The sequence below is a fragment of the Heloderma suspectum genome, chromosome 3, assembly GCF_057233095.1.
Source record: "Heloderma suspectum isolate Gila_16-S chromosome 3, 16-S_ref, whole genome shotgun sequence".
NCBI lineage: Eukaryota > Metazoa > Chordata > Lepidosauria > Squamata > Helodermatidae > Heloderma > Heloderma suspectum.
In genome coordinates, this window is record NC_139460.1 from 302,763,748 (window position 1) to 302,780,766 (window position 17,019).

At 45.6% G+C, this 17,019-nt stretch overlaps 1 protein-coding gene across 1 annotated transcript in view; it reads right to left on the bottom strand.

The window, feature by feature from the left end:
• The window catches only part of SI (sucrase-isomaltase), a 257,605-nt gene that overhangs the window by 118,810 nt on the left and 121,776 nt on the right, over window positions 1-17,019 (bottom strand). The window contains exons 24-27 of the mRNA XM_084847439.1: window positions 8,776-8,946; window positions 7,632-7,781; window positions 4,977-5,183; window positions 24-178 (exon numbers count right to left, since the gene is read on the bottom strand). Coding sequence (XP_084703565.1) covers window positions 24-178; window positions 4,977-5,183; window positions 7,632-7,781; window positions 8,776-8,946 — 683 coding nt within the window. The remainder of the gene's footprint in view (window positions 1-23; window positions 179-4,976; window positions 5,184-7,631; window positions 7,782-8,775; window positions 8,947-17,019) is intronic.

Here is a 17,019-nt window from a genome sequence, read left to right on the forward strand (position 1 = left end):
CAGGCACTATTGGATCCACTTACATTACTGTCCCAGTGCTTCTGCGCCGAACTTGGATACCAAATGGATTGTTCTGAATGGACACATCATAGAGACGATTCTCAGGGGTACTGGCTGGAATGCTAGGGAGGTTCAGTGGCACTGGAACCTCATATCTTTTGTTACTGTAATCATAAATCTGCAGAGAGAAATTGGGTTAGAAGACAATCATAGAATATATATCTCAAGATTGGAATTGCATTTTATATCAGTTTACCTGCCATAGCAGTTATAGGAAATCTCTTTTAAAGTAACAGAATCTTCTACTAGCTTTTATGGGTAGCCAACAAGGAGTCTGGTAAATGACACGGCAGGCTTAAAAATTAAAGAAAGTGGTTGATGTAGACTGTTTCAGTGTCAGAGAGAGCCATCAGACATAATTCACACAGTCTGAAGGTATGAAGTCATGAGTCCAATCTGAAGGTACAACGTCATGGAACTTTTCATTCTTGTGAAGATGACATGACTTAAGAAGTGGCCTAAATAACTTGTGACCAAGCAGAACAGAGCCAACTGGTCATATATCGAACAGAGTCAACTAGTCATATATTGACTAGTCATATATTGAACAGAGTCAATAGAGTCAACTAGTCATATATTGTGGCTTGTCAGCCGCTTGACAAATTGGCAGTCCCAAGCTAAGGAGCAAAAACAGGAGGCCCATAGAGCCAGAACTCTAAAATAGCTATTCAGGGTGCTGAAACTATTTTGGGGATAGAGTTCAGCACTGTGGATACCTCCTTTACAGTTCTGGCTGGTTCTGGCTGAAACCCAGAATGGATTCGTGACCCCACCAAATTCAGAGCCACCAGCCTTCACTGTATGGAGGAATCACAACACTCACGCTTATCAAGCTTCACTGAGTTCCACCCCATAGCTCGGTCCACCTTGGTCTCATTTTTTGATTATTATTGATTTTTTTTTCTGTTTGAACAGGAATATTGCACATTTCGGACTATAGTTTTTTAAAGTGTGCACACTCCCTGCCCCCAGACTAAACCATGAAAATAAGTTATTGTTTTGTTGTTGTTGTTATTTTAAGTGCACATTTTGTTAAAGTGCAGGGTTTTTTTAATGCAAATGCAGATTCAGGAACAAATAAGCTTTCCTGGAGGAGGAGGAGGAGGAGGAGGAGGAGGAGGAGGAGGAGGAAGAAGAAGAAGAAGAAGAAGAAGAAGAAGAAGAAGAAGAAGAAGAAGCACTTGCATTCATGTCTGAAGGTGCAAATAGGACAAATTTGAGTCAAAATGGAGCAAAGTGAGGTTCTTATATATCCCTATTGACATCTAGTAGGGAATAGGAGCCCTCCATCATGAGGAACCACCTGGAGGGTGAAGGATCAGCACCCCCCCCCCAAAGCCTGCCTGTCTTGCCAACCCAAAGCTAATAGGCTTCAAGTGGGAGTGACTTGGCCAGGGCTTCCTCAGAATATCTTGGGATGTATGATTCTGAAGAACCATGAGCAGTTCTTGTGACTGCTATTTAGCTCAGTGCTGTGGTGGGGTCACCCAGACCTGGGGATGAGGCAGACAACAACACACCATTCACTGTCTGAACCCCAGTTAATTCATAATCACACTTGGGATGGGAGTTAGAAAGTAACTAGAGCAAGAATCTGTGTTGTGGCAGGTCCTTTACATTTAAGGCCCCTATCTAATCTGCAGTCTGAGTCTGTGCCTTGCCTCCTCATTCTTGAATCAGTGCTGTCAGACCAGGATCTGGGGGCACTTGATGCAGCCAGCTTACTGAAGTTAAGCAGATCTGGTCAGTGCTAGAAGATGGGAGACCTTCTGGGGAAGCCTTCCCCAACCTGACACCCTACAGACATGTTGGACTGCAACTATATTCAAGGGCACAAAATGGCTAGCCATTTCACACAAATTAAGAAAAAATTCATTTTGAACTATATAATAGTTCCAGGTAGGGATGGCGGAGAATTTCTCCCCGAATCTTCGGGGGGCTGAGCGCCAACGCATTCGGCCCCCCGAAATCAGCGGTGAAATTCTCTGCCCCCCCCGCCTCCCCCCCGGGATGGGACTTACCTTTGGCGAATGTCCCTCCCGGTGGCGGGTCCCGGCGGCGGTTCGTCGGCCTTTCGTCGGGGGTGGGGGAGGCAGCCAGTCTTCCGACCGGCTGCTGCCGCCGCCATTACAAGGTAAAGTGTTAAAAAAAAAAATCTAGATCTCCAAAGTCAGCCGTGATAGGCTACGTAAATCGTTACGTAGCCTATCATGGGTGACTTTGAAAAAAAAAAAAAGCGCGTACGCAAATGGCGGCGGTCTATGGGCGCCGCCATTTGTGTTCCTTATTTGGTCCCGCTAGTCTACGTAAAGATTTACGCAGACTACAGCGCAGTCTACGTAAATCTTTACGTAGACTACCGGGACCAAATAAGGAATGCAAATGGCGGCGCCCTATGGGCACCGCCATTTGCATACGTGCTTTTTTTTTTTTCAAAGTCACCCGTGATAGGCTACGTAACGATTTACATAGCCTATCACGGCTGACTTTGGAAATCTAGCCGTGATAGGCTACGTTAATTGTTACGTAGCCTATCACGGGTTTGTTTTTGTTTTTTTACATTTTGTAATGGCAGCAGCGGCAGCCGGTCAGAAGACCAGCTGCCGCCCCCGCCCCTGATGAAAGGCCGACAAACCGCCACCGGGACCCGCCGCCGGGAGGGACATTCGGCAAAGGTAAGTCCCATCCCGGGGGGGCAGGGGCGGAGAATTTCACCACCGATTTCGGGGGGCCGAATGCGTTGGCGCTCGGCCCCCCGAAGATTCGGGGAGAAATTCTCCGCCATCCCTAGCTTCAGTATCTGTCCTTCCAACGAGCAGTCAGGGTTGATTTCCTTTAGGATGGACTGATTTGACCTCCTTGCAGTCCAGAGGACTCGTAAGAGTCTTCTCCAGCACCACAGTTCAAAGGCATCAATTCTTCAGCACTCAGCCTTCCTTATAGTCCAGCTCTCACAGCCATATATTTTTTGGGTTAACAAAAAAGGAGCAAAGGTTATCCTGCTCCATCTTTGATAAGAATAAGAAAGAACCAAAATACAATGTTCTCCATGGCTAAGAATATTTATTATTTGAAACAGCTGACTTTCTTCAAGGCTTACAGTTCCTACATGAGCAGGGAGAGTTGCATAAATTTAGGGCTATCAGTATATTAAAAACTGCTCAGTGGTATTGTTTTTAGCTGCTTAAATTGTTTTTATATTTTGTCTGTTAAAACAGTTTTAGACTATGTTTTTATCATAATGTTGTATTGTTGTATAATTCTGTTGTTGTAGTTCTTATGAATTTCTGTGAACCACTCAGAGAGCTTTGGCTATGGGGTGGTATAGAAATGAAAATGAAGTAACAACAACAACAACAACTCCTGTAATTCCCAGCTAGCATGGACCTTGTCCATGCTGGCTGGGAATTATGGAAGTTGCAGTCTGTCACATCTGCAGGGTGCCAAGTTGCAGAAGGCAGTCCTGGGAAATCCTACATATGCTATCTTCGGTTCATCATGGCAGAAAGGAGGGCTATAAACATAGTAAGTAAATGCATACACACATACTTCAAAAGTGCACCAGTATTCAGCTACTTGTTGTACCCATTTATTTATTTAATTCATTCAGTGTTTCTGTAACAAACCCGCCCACCCCCACACACGTACACACTTCTTCCAATTCTGGAACACATGGTGGCTAATACCACAAGATACCAAAATAAACCATAAAGTAAAAATATAAATATCCTTAAAATCACAACACATGCCATAGGGATGTGTGAATCGGCAAAACTCAAACTCGCAGAAGTTCTCTGAATTTCACCCTGAAACTTGTTCTGACATAGGTCTGAAGCAGATTGCAAGCTTTTTCTCCCCCCACTTTTGCATTAACATTTGTTCGTATTTTTGTGCATATTTTTCCAAAGGTACACATCAGTTGTGTGCATTTTTTTTAATATATGCGTTATTCTGCCATTGATTAAACCATATTTGTGTCTATTTTTTTAAGGTATACATTTTTTTCATGCACATTTTTCAAATGTATACATGCTGTTGAACACATTTTTGTTTTTGTCCACCAATCACATCACAAGCTTGGAAATGCATGGACTTCGACTGTCAATTGTGTATGAGTCCACTTGGTATGGAAGTGTGAACTGGGCAAAAACCTGATCAAAAATGTACTGAAACAAATTTCTCGTACATCCCTAACATGACACTACAATAAAACAGCAGCAATAAATCTAAGTAGGACCACAGCTAAGCAACTTTACATCAGAGTATAAATGATTGAACAAATAAAAATGTCTTCAATCTTTGTCTGAACAATCGGACTCTGGGGGCAAACCTAATGTCACCTGGGAGGGTGTTCCATAAACAGGGCATCACCACAGAGAATGTCTCATGCCACCACCTTCCTGGTCTCTGTGGGACAATGAGCAAGACATCCCCAGTCAATCATAAGGCATGGGTTGGTTTGTAACAGGAGAGATTCTCCATCAAATATTTGGGTCCCAACAAGACATTTATGGCTTTATATGCCAATAGCAAGACCTTGAATTGGGCTCAGTATCTCACTGGCAGCTATTTAAGCCATTTCACCCAGATGAAATGGTGGCTGCATCCAAAACTGTGGTAAAATATGTTCTTTGGGATGGTCTATTAATAAAAACAATATTTAATACTCTACAGACCTCTTCTCTAGATACTTAGGAGCAAATTGTAAGAACAATCAAAACTTATCGACCAACTTATGTTGATATTATTATATGACTGTATGTTTTCTTTCATATTTTGGAGCCAACACAATTACAACAGCTTTGTCCACTTATACCTAGTTGGAGAAAATAAAAAGCTTTAGCCATTGATGTAAAAGGCATGTAGTTCCAAGATAACCAGCTGCAGCATTCTTTTAAAGATTTTTTTTTTTTTACCTTAAATTGAAGCATGTTGTTTTCATGATATTTCACCTCCAAGCGAAGTGTGTCAATGGGTACCATGGACAATCTTGCATGTCTAGCAGATCTCTTGCTTCTTCCAAGGTCTGCCATTAAACCAGAAGATGTGTACTGAATTTGGTCAACAGTATAACCATAATTAGCAGGGTAGTAACAGTGTGGAACTCCGTCAGGAACAAAAGCCTGCAAATGAAAAGAATTGTTGCAATAATGTGCAAATTAGTGAACAGACTTGGAAGCAGATTCAGAAATTATGAAATAATTAATCATAGTCAATATTTATTGTTGATGGGCATGCCCTCACAATTCACATTGTAATTAGCACAGTTTTTCTGAACGTATTCAGAGAACTCTGGAAAAATCTTGGGGGTCTTCTGAGAGTTGACCAAGAATGCTCAGAAAGACCAAGCCGACAGAGATCAAAACAGTCCCTCTACTTGTGCCCCACCCCCTCTACTTATCAAACTTAGTGTTGCAGGAAGGAATGGCTGGTGAGAGAAGAAGGCTTCATGCTTTGACACTGGAGTGCAAGGCAGTTGTAGTTTCCAGTGCCTCCTGGCATTGAATCAAGAAACACTGGAACCATAAAGAGATTCTGTGGTTTTCTTTTATTTGGGTACCCACTGGATGACTAATAGTCAAAGGCATACTACCTAAAGAGGGAATTCCCTGCTTGGAGGGATTGGCTGGCTGAAACGTTTAGCAGGAGCACTCTTTTAGAAGGGAGGATACCCAGGGCCATGGCAACTTTAGCACATTTGAAGTGATAAGTGTATACCAGAAATATGCAAGAAAATGCAGCAAGACTTTTAGAAACTGCAGGGAGACAGAGGTATACTTGATATGTGAAGAAAACTTTTAATTCAGACCCATGGTTGTAAGTAAAAGGGAAATAGCACACAGCTCTAAGGAGCAAAACCATATATGGATATGGTACCTGGACCTCCAAGGTGGTAAATGCCTCCTGGAGGGACAGTGAGGTCCCCACAGCTCTGAAAGAAGCAGTGGTAAGGCCCTTGTTGAAGAAATCAAATCTAGACCCTATTATTTCAGATAACTACCACCCAGTATCGAATTTGCCTTTCTTGGTGAACGTGCTGGACCATGTGTTGGCCAGCCCCACAACTGTTGGATGATACTGGTTATTTAGATCTATTTCAATCAGGTTTCAGAACTGGTTATGGGATGGAAACAGCCTTAGTTACCCTGGTTGATGACCTACACCAGGGAATGGGTGGAGGGAGTGCAACGCTGTTGGTTCTTCTGGACCTCTCAGAGGCTTTCAGTACCATTGACCATGGTATCCTATTGAATAGTTTACCTGGATTGGACTTGGGAGGCACAATTTTAAAGTAGTTCTGGTCCTTCCTGGAGGAGCGGTCTCAGAAAGTGGTGCTGAGGGACTTTGGTTCCACCTCATGGCCATTAGCCTATGAGGAGTCACAAGGTTCCATTCTGTCCCCCATGTTTTTTTCATATCTACGTGAAACCATTGGGGGAAGTCATCAGGAGGTTTGGGCTGAAGTATCATCAGCATGTGGATGATTCTCAGCTCTACTGCTTGTTTCCACCTACACATCCCAGGGACACTGTTGAACTTATGAACCAGTGTCTGGAGGCTGTTTTGGGGTGGATGAGGGTGAACAAACTGAAACTTAATCCAGACAAAACGGAGGTGGGGAGGAAACCAATTACTCTGGATGGAGGTTTACAACTGGCATTAGATGGGGTTGCACTCCCTCTAAAAGACCAAGTGTGTAGTCTGGAAGTCCTCCTAGACTCTGCACTAACTGGGGAAGCCCAGGTGGCTGCAGTGTCCGTGAGTGTGTTTTACCAGCTCAGGCTGATATGCCAGCTGTGGCCGTATCTGGAGAGGACAGACCTCACACCAGTTTTCCATGCCCTAGTGGCATCCAGGCTGGACTACTGTAATACACTGAATGTGGGGCTGCCTTTGAAGATGGTTCAGAAACTTCAGCTGGTGCAGAACATGGCCACCTAAGTGTTAGTGGGGGCAAGGTGATTTGATCATATAATGCCCATACTGAGCCAGCTGCACTGGTTACTGGTGTGTTTTGAAGCTCAACTTAAAGTGCTGGTTTTGACCTTTAAAGCTTTAAACAGTTTGGGACCAAATTACCCAAGGGACCACTGTCACCCCTATCAACCTACCCACACTTTTAGATCTGCAAGAGAGGCCCTTCTCATTTGCCCACCTATGTGAGAAGTCAGGTGGGTGACCACACGTGAAAGGGCCTTCTCTGCAGTGGCCCCACAGCTCTGGAACAAGTTGTCATTGGCAGTCCGCCATGCTCCAACTCTGCAGGCTATTAAGAAGGCCTTGAAAACATATTATTTTATTCTGGCCTTCTCCTAAGATTGCTTTTGTTGCTGTTTTTATTGCTGATTTTGTCATCGGTTTTATTGCTATCTTTATTTTTGTTTTTATTTCTGTTTTTATTGTTTTTAATATCATACTGGTTTTATGTGTTGTATTGCTGTATGCCATCTTGGGAGGGCTTCTGCCCTGAAAGGCATCCAAGAAAAAAATTAAATAAATCAATAAATAAAATATGAAAAGGAACATTTTAGGCTATTTGTCCACTTGTAGGGGGCGGGCAGTTGACTTACATTCCAGTTACAGCCAAGAGCTTTACAGCTTAGTTCCGTTGCACCTGGGTTAGGGTGACAATCAAATTTGTCGACATTTCTTAAGAACTGATTCCAAGATATTTTGTGTGCTTCCCCCAGTTTAAGCTGCAGACCTGTAATATGAGCAACCTGTGAACATCAAATAAAAGCCAAATTGTAAATCATACCGCTATAAAATTTGATCAAATTCAAGATTCAAAATAAATGTTTTATTAGCTGTTAAGGTTAAACCCTTCTAATTGTTTTGTTGTACTTTTCTGTTTTTTATGCGGACTGCCCTGGGAATGAAATTGAAGGATGATAAATAAATACCCATAATCAATAAAAAATAAAAAATAAAAATACCACTTCAAGAATCAATTTAAAATACACAGATCCATTGCCAGTTAATGCTTCTCTGTATTTTAAAGGGATATACAAGTGCTTTGCAAAGCATAACAGGAGAGGACCTTTCCTGAAGAGGGTTAAAAGCTAAAATTCAACCCAGAGAGGGCGGGAGACACATACAGGTATTCTGGGAGGCACTTCAAGGATCAGGTTAAATATGTAATCACACTCCCACACACACGCATGCCTCCAGGCTGCACCCAGCTGACCTGTTGTCCCTGTCCCCCCGCATGGCCCATTTATGCCTGTAATATTGCATAGATGGGGCCTTGATGGCTGCTATCTGTGAAATATTAAATATACAGAAGTTCCCTAGTTGCCATATGTTTTTGCAAAATGGCGACCATGGGAATGCTGGGTGCTCACAAACGGCTCAGGGTAGATGTGGGCAATTAGGCAAACTTGGAGGGGTGTGCAAAGGGGTGGGTAGGCACCTGGAGAACTTGGAGGGGGGGGTGTCTGTCTATCACTAGTCAGTGGAGCTTGCAGAGTGGGGCTCTACTGATCTGTCTTGGTCCGCAAACTAGCATTTCAGTTTGTTTCCAGTGTTGTTTTATGAAGCACTAGCTTCCTGTTGTGCTTGCACTGGGTCCCATAGGCACAAGAGAAAGACTGGAGGCTCAACAGCAGTTTTGGAAACTGTCCATTATCTTTAATCTAATCCTATGCAGCACATGAGGTGTATGAAACAAGTTTTCACTTTCAGGAACTTGTGAAAACATTCAGCAATATTTACCTTATCTGGAGCACTGTAACTGACATTGATAGGATATGTTTGAGCCACATTGTTTGAGATCACTTTCACTTCTGTAGGCTGATGGGGCAATCCAAGGATTTTGATTTCCTCAAATTCTAAATTATCTGGATCATTGTAGCTGTTGTGTGTCACAGTCATAGTTAAGACATTCTGAAAGACAACAAGGTATCCACATGATATCGTTAAAGAAATCTAGAGATGTTAAAGAATTCCGCCATGGATTTCAGTGAGCCTGAATGCCAGTGCAAAAGCCGTGGCGGAACAAAGCTCCCTACCCCCCACCCCACGAAAGGTGCGTGAAACGGAGCACTTACCTGGTGCCATTCGTGCTGCTTTGCGAACGGTGGCTGCATCTGCATCCACCATTTGCTAGGGATGTACGAAAGTCACTTACCTGTTCATGGATTATGCTGATGCTGGGGGGGAGGCACTCCGTCCCTCCCCCCCCGAATCCTGGCCGGCCGGCTCCGCTCCGCAGGGATTCTGCGGAGCCGCCAGCCAGCTCCGCCAGCGGCTGGACATCCGGCCACTGGCTAGCAGGGATGCAAAAGGCGGCGGCCATAGCCGCCGCCGTTTGCGTCCCTACAGTCAGCCATGATAGGCTACGTAAATATTTACGTAGCCTATCACGGCTGAGTAAAAAACAAAACAAAACGCGTGTACGCAAATGGCACTACACTATTTGTGTTCCCCTTATTTTCGCCGTAGTCTACATAAATGTTTACATAGACTAAGACATGCCAAAATAAGGAACGCAAATGGCGGCGCCCATGGGCGCCGCCATTTGTGTACGCACGTTTGTTTTTTTTACTCAGCCGTGATAGGCTACATAAACATTTACGTAGCCTATCATAGTGTTTTTTAAAATTTAGCCATGATTGGCTATGTAAATCTTTACGTAGCCTATCTAGGGATGTCGGAGAATTTCTCCATGAATCTCCGGGAGGCCGAATGCCAACGCATTCGGCCCCCCGAAATTGGTGGAGAAACAGTCCGCCCGTGAAGCAAGCTGCAGGTTAAGGTAAGGGACTTTCGTCCATCCCTAAGCCTATCACTTTTTTTTTTTTTAAACTTGGAAATGGCGGCGGCGGCAGCTGGTCGGAAGACTGGCCGCCGCCGCTGCCACTGCCAGAGCCGCCGCCGCCAGGAAGATCCGCCCCAGGTAAGTCCCGTCCCGGGGGGGCGGGGGGCCGTTCCGCCACCGATTTCGGGGGGTCAAATGCTCTGGCATTCGGCCTCCCCAAGATCTGTGGTGGAACTTTCGTACATCCCTACCATTTGCTTCTTCATTATTGCCGTGATAGGCTACGTAATTACTTACGTAACCTATCACGGCTAATGCAGGGACACCGTTTGCATCCCTGTCTTTTTCCGTGATAGGCTACATAAATATTTATGTAGCCTATCACGGCAAAAAAACAGGAACGCAAATGGCGGCCGCCATAGCCGCTGCCATTTGCGTTCCCTTTTTTTTGCCATGATAGACTACATAAATATATACGTAGCCTATCACGGCAAAAGACAGGGATGCAAATGGCAGCAGCTATGGCGGCCACCATTTGCATCCCTGCGCAGCCCAGTGGCCGGATGTCCGGCTGTGGGCAGCCCCAGCCGGCGGCTCTGCAGAGTCGCCGCAGAGCGGAGCCGGCTGGAGAGAATTTCAGGGTGAGGGATGGAGCGCCTCCCCCCCACTGCGGATGTCCCTGGACAAAACCAGGTAAGTGTTTCGTATCGCTAAAGAAATATTTTGATAAAGAAGTAAAACAGTTATACATTTCTGTGATTTTTCAATGATTTCTCTCAAAAACAAAGTCCTATACAGTTGATACAAATGATCACTTGCATTTAGTATGTACAATACAATTGACCTCCTTTGGAAAATAAAGGCAAACTGCAGTTTTCCCCTTGTGAAATCCAGCTGTTGTGCATGAATTAGTCATTCACAGTAACCAATAATGGAAACTCCTATCAGGGTTCCTGTTCATGGAGAGACTACAGATAGAGGAGATTCTCCTCTTCAGACTGTCACCCTCCACAAGTTGAGGGCAACAAATGTGATGAGGCAGAGGGGCATGGCTGGAGCACTCCTTCTCCTCTCACATTTACCCTATAGAGGTTTAGAACGCCTGAATAAGCTCATCTTGTGTCCCATTGATTTCATTGACTCTATTCTAAGCATGATTGAAGGTGAGCCTACACACTACATTAAATGCATGTAGTTGATTGTAACTTTTTCTTTTGTGTAAGCATGTGGGGCCCAGATCCAGATTGGGACCATCACACATGGCTAGGGGGGCTGGGTTACACATTCCCACCCATCCACTTTTTTTCTTTAAATCCGTGCTCCCCTCATGTTTTTTTTTTCCTTAAGCCCCCCCCCACACACACACACACTAGGGAGGACACATTTAAATAAAAAGGGTCATGGCCATTGAACACGGCTGTCAGGGTTGAATCTGAGCCCACAGAGTCCCAAATCAGCTCTGTTTCTGAGGAAGAGATACAATCCATTGGAGAGGAACCCGCTCGTTTTTCAGAGGCACAGTTGGAGGGAGAGCTCCCCCGCTCACATTCCTGGGAGCGACAGTGACCCTGGTATGGAGAGGGAGGGACAACCTCAGCTTCTAGATGCGAGGCACAGGCACAGAGACAAGCGAGCGGTAGCAGGCACTGAGAGGAGACAGCCCAATTGGCGCGAAGACAACAGCTGCGCCCCGAGGCCCAACGGGAAAGGGGGAGAAACTCCCCTCCTACTCCTTAAGTTCAGAGACTTGCCGCGCTTTTCTCCAAACGGAGACCAACTGACTTCCTAACGCTTAGAATCCCCTGGTAGGCTGCTTCTTTGAGTTTTCCACTTAGTCTCAGGCAATTAGCATCTGTAAGCAGCATTAGGTTGAATGGAAACAAAGCCTTGGAAAAGAGCCCATTTATTAGGGATGTACGAAACCCCTAACTGGCTCCGTGCCGGGCAATCCGCGGTGGGGGGGAGGCACTCTGTCCCTCCCCCCGGAATCCTCGATGGGGAAGGAGGCACTCCATCTCCCCCCGGAATCCTGCCCAGCTGGCTCTGCTCTGCAGCCAATCCACAGAGCCGCTGGCTGGCTCCGGCCGCCTGCAGCCAGACATCCGGCCGCTGGGCAGCCCTGCAGGGATGTAAATGGTGGCTGTCATAGCCGCCGCCATTTGCATCCCTGTATTGAGCTGTGATAGGCTACGTAAATATTTACATAGCCTATCACGGCAGGGAGAAAAACCGCAGTGTACGCAAATGGCGGCAGCTACCGCCATTTGCGTACGCTGGGTTTTTTTCCCCCTGCCGTGATAGGCTATGTAAGTATTTACATAGCCTATCACGGCAGGGGGAAAAAAACCCCAGCATACGCAAATGGTGGTAGTTGCCGCCATTTGCGTACGCTGGGTTCCCCCCCTCACTGTGATAGGCTACGTAAATATGCAAATGGCATCCCTGTGTTAGCCGTGATGGGCTACGTAAGTATTTACGTAGCCTATCATGGCTATTGAGAGGAGGAAGTGGATGGCAGCCTCAGGATGGCCGCCATTCGCAAAGCAGCGTGGATGGGAGCAGGTAAGTGCTCCGTTTCACACGCCTCTCGTGGGGTGGAGGCGGCGGGGACTTCATCCCCCGTGCCTTTCGTGGGGGGGGGGCGGGGGCTTCATTCCATGACAGATTTCAGGGGGCCCAATGCACTGGCATTCGGCCTCACCGAGATCCGTCACGGAATTCTCTGACATCCCTACCTTTTATCTGTGTGTTGATTCTGGCTACTTGAGGATTTCAGAAGGCAGCAGGGGCACTTCTGACAATGGCTGAGGCAGCCAAGGCACTGCTTAAAGTAGCAGCAAGGTGTTGTTGTTGTTGTAAGAAGGAGGAGGAGGAGGAGGAGGAGAAGGAAGAGGAAGAGGAGAAGGAAAAGGGAAAATCTGGGTATCTCATTCTTGAAATTTGCTCACATCTTAAAGATTAAGCGCTTTTTAGAACTGTTTTAGAAGTTCTAGGAATAAAGCAGGCTTCCACAACCTCCAGATGGTTTGGACTTCAACTCCCATCAGCCCCAGCCAGTATAGCCAATTGTCAGGGATGCTGAGAGTTGTAGTTCAAACCATCTGGAGAGCACCAGGTTGGAGGAAGGCTGGAGTAAAGTAATAATTAGATTAAGGGGAGTAGTCCAGAGCATGAGAACAGTGTCTTTTACTATTGGGCAACCACATCAATTTCTCACGCATCTATGGTTAACAATAAATACTTCCTTGTCAGAAGATCATGTGACTTCAGACTGTATTGAGCCCCAGCCCCTGTAATTGTGGAACTTAAGCACTGTATTGTGAAGAGACCAGGGGCATGAGAGTGGAGACTGGTCTAAGAGGAAAAGGGGAATGAGAAAAATTACAACATTTACAAAAAAGTACATTTTACAAACATAGCCAGCATCAATTCTCTCTCTCCAATGATGACAAGAATGGTGCCAGCCCAGAGAGAGTTTACCCCCAGCCTGTTTTCCCCAAATTCACATTCCTCTGGAGCATCATGGAAAGCAGGAGAAATACGTTCACCATGACCTATTGCAAAGCAGCCCACAAATTTTGGGCAACGGGGTAAGAGAAAGAAGAGAAGAAGAGAAGAAAGAGCAACTTACAAAGGCAACCAGCAAGAACTCTCTCCCTCCCATGTTGTCAAGAATGCAGCCAGCCTAGACAAACACAACCCTTCTGCCAAAGAAGTGTTGTTAATTGTTAATCCCAGAAAAAAGGAGATGCCAAAAAAAGATTTATTTGTAGAAAACTCACAATGTAAAACACACACACACACACACACAATGTTTGAAGGACAGAACATCTAAAATAAAATAGCGTTTAACGATTAGGAATTACAACTGAAAAAAAATGGATTTAAAAATATGTGTCTAAAGTATACAAATTTATCTTTAGAAAGAACATAAAGTCTCTGAACCTATAAGTCAAAGAGATTGTAACAATAGTGGAAATGAATAATGGGGACCACATATACGTAACAAGCAGTGTTAAAAGACAAAACACTATGAAATGGAACAGCTGATAACAATAGGCATTCTATTAGCCCTATTCAAGCATTCTATTAGGGGTGGACGAAAGTCACTTACCTGTCCTCGAAGCTTGTTCGCAGTGGGGGGGAGGCGCTTCGCTGCTCCCCCCGCGAAGTTTAGGCCGGGGGGGGAGGCTTCCCGCCTCGCCCGGCCAAAATTCAGGCCGAGGAGGAGGCGCCTCGCCTCGCCCGGCTGCGAACTCCAAAGTATTTTTTTTTTTTTTAATGCCCCCGTGATAGGCTACGTGACAATTAACGTAGCCTATCACGGCTAGATCTGCAAAGTCAGCCGTGATAGGCTACGTTAATCGTCACGTAGCCTATCACGGGTGACTTTAAAAATAAAAAAAAAGCGCGTACGCAAATGGCGGCCCCCATAGGGAGCCGCCATTCGCGTTCCTTATTTGGTCGCTGTAGTCTACGTAAATCTTTATGTAGACTACGGCGAAAATAAGGGCAACGCTATTTGCGTTGCCCTTATTTTCGCCGTAGTCTACGTAATCTTTACGTAGAATACAGCGACCAAATAAGGAGCGGGAATGGCGGCTCCCTATGGGGGCCGCCATTATCCGTACGCGCTTTTTTTTTTTTTAAAGTCACCCGTGATAGGCTACGTGACGATTTACGTAGCCTGTCACGGCTGACTTTGCAGATCTAGCCGTGATAGGCTACGTTAATCGTCACGTAGCCTATCACAGGGGCATTTTTTTTTCTTTTATTGGAATGGCGGGGGCGGCAGCCGGTCAAAAGACCGGCTGCCGCTCCCGCCCCGGACGAACACCCGCCGAACCGCCGGCCGGACCCGCTGCCGGGAGGGACATTCGGCAAAGGTAAGTCCAGTCCCGGGGGGGGGTGCGGGGTGCGGGGGGGTGGAGAATTTCTCCCCGAAACTTGTTCAGGGGGCCGAACACGTTGGCGCTCGGCCCCCCGAAGTTTCAGGGAGAAACTCTCCGCCATTCCTACATTCTATATGTGGATAAAACAAACACTTGAGGAGAAGGAGTGCTCCACCCCCGTTCCTCTTGCTTGTCACATTTGTCTCCCTATATTGGAGGGTGACAGTGTGAAGAGGAGAGCCTCCTGCGTCTGTGGAGTCTCTTCACGTGAGCCAGAATGCTGAAAAATCCATGTTCTGGCTTGGATGGAGAGCCTCGAGGGGTACAGGAGGCTCTCCTCTTCAGACTGTCACCCTCCTCCATGAGTAGAGGGAGGCAAACATGACAAGGGAGAGGGGCGGGGCTGGACTGCTCCCTGTCATCACATGTTTGCCTTCTCCACATCTTGAATGCCTGAATAGGGCTAATGTAGGGATGCTGGAGAAATTCGAGATGGATTAAAATGAGCTCGGATTTCTAATAATCCAACCTGCGGAATCTGCTGCGGAGCAACCCCCTCAGGCCACGCGAAGTCCGTGGACTTTCGGATGATTTTTTTTTTTACTTTCCCAAAATGTATGCATATAAATCCGTAGAACAATATGTAAGTTTCTGCTAAGGGAACGTTGAATTGAATGGGACACAATACACTAAACGTTATGTAAATACTTAGGTAAATACTTACGTAAATATTTACGTAATTATTTCTGTATTTTTCTGCATGACGAAAAAAAATATTCGCATCCGTCTGTGGGCCGATGATGGAACAAAAGGCGCCTGACAATCCGCAAAACACAGACGGAGTGGAATTTACACAGTCCATACATCCCTAGGCTAAAGTTCACTATATCTGTATGGTTCATGTTGTTAGTTTCCAGTATGATTTTTGATGTTGTTTTATGTTGTGAGTTTTCTACACATTTGTTTCTGGAATTATAAGCTCCTGATTAACAGGTTAGATGTTTTAAGGCTTTTTAAAAACTGAACTAATTGGAACAATTTTGTTTTAATACTGCTTAGTATTATTAATACTGCTTAGTATTATTATCACAGCTTATTTGGTGATGCTTCTTTACCATTTTCTGATAACCCTACTCTTCATATGTGTTGTAAACAGTTCCCCTTTGGAAGGATTTTTTGAAACATGTTGGGCTTACAAACAATTTTTTTTTTCAGCATACGGAGTGTCCTTCTCCTCCCCCCCCCCTTGTTTGTGGCGCCATCCCTTCTTTTATTTACTTAAACCATTTTTATACCACTTGATATCCTAAGATCTCTAAGCAGTTTACATAAAAATACATATAAAACAATATAAAAAACCCAATGTAAAAGCAACATAAAGTAAGAAATATATTAAAACACGACAACAAGAACAGTAGAAAAAAACAGTGCTATAGTCAATAGCAACTGAGGAAAAGCCTGAGTGAACAGACACATCTTCAAGAGGTGTTTAAAGCTTGCCAGTTTCTGCCTCTTGAACCACATGTGGGATAGCAGTCTAGAGAGTGCCACTACTGAAAAGGCGACTCGTGGGCTGTTACCTGATGACACACTCTTTGTCATGAGATGGCCAAACCTCAGAGGCCTCCTCAGAAGATTTCAGAGGTCAATTAGTGTATATTGGAGAAGACAGTCAGCTAGGTAGCCTGTCCCAAGATCGTTGTCAGTTTAATTGTTAATCCTGGCCTAGAGACGTTCTAGCCCACGTTTCTCCTGAATTCAAATTCTGGCATGGCACAGAGGCATGGCATGATGAAAGTTAGGAGAGATCTGCACCCATTATCTTACTGCAAGTAGGGATGTTAGAGAATTCTGCCACGGATCCCAAGGAGGCCAAATTCCAGTGAATTTGGCCCCCCAGAATCCGTGGCGGAACGGAGCAACCTGCCCTACCACCCTGTGAAAGCCCCGCAAAACGGATCCTACTTGGCTGCGGCTCCAGCGGTGGTGGCGGCTCCAGCGGCAGCGGCCGCTCCAGCGGTGGCTCCAGCTGTGGCCACAAATAGTGGCCATCATAGTGGCCACCATTTGCGTCCCTACGCCGGCCCATGATAGGCTACGTATATATTTACGTAGCCTTTCACGGCTAAAGCAGGGACGCAAATGGCATCCCCTACGTCATTTGCTTTCCCGCTTTAGCCGTGATAGGCTACATAAATATTTAGGTAGCCTATCACAGCTAAAGTGGAGCGGAGCCGGCCGGGCAGGATTCCGGGAGGGAGGAACAGATCGCCTCCCCCCTGTCAAGGATTCCAGGGGGAGGAACGG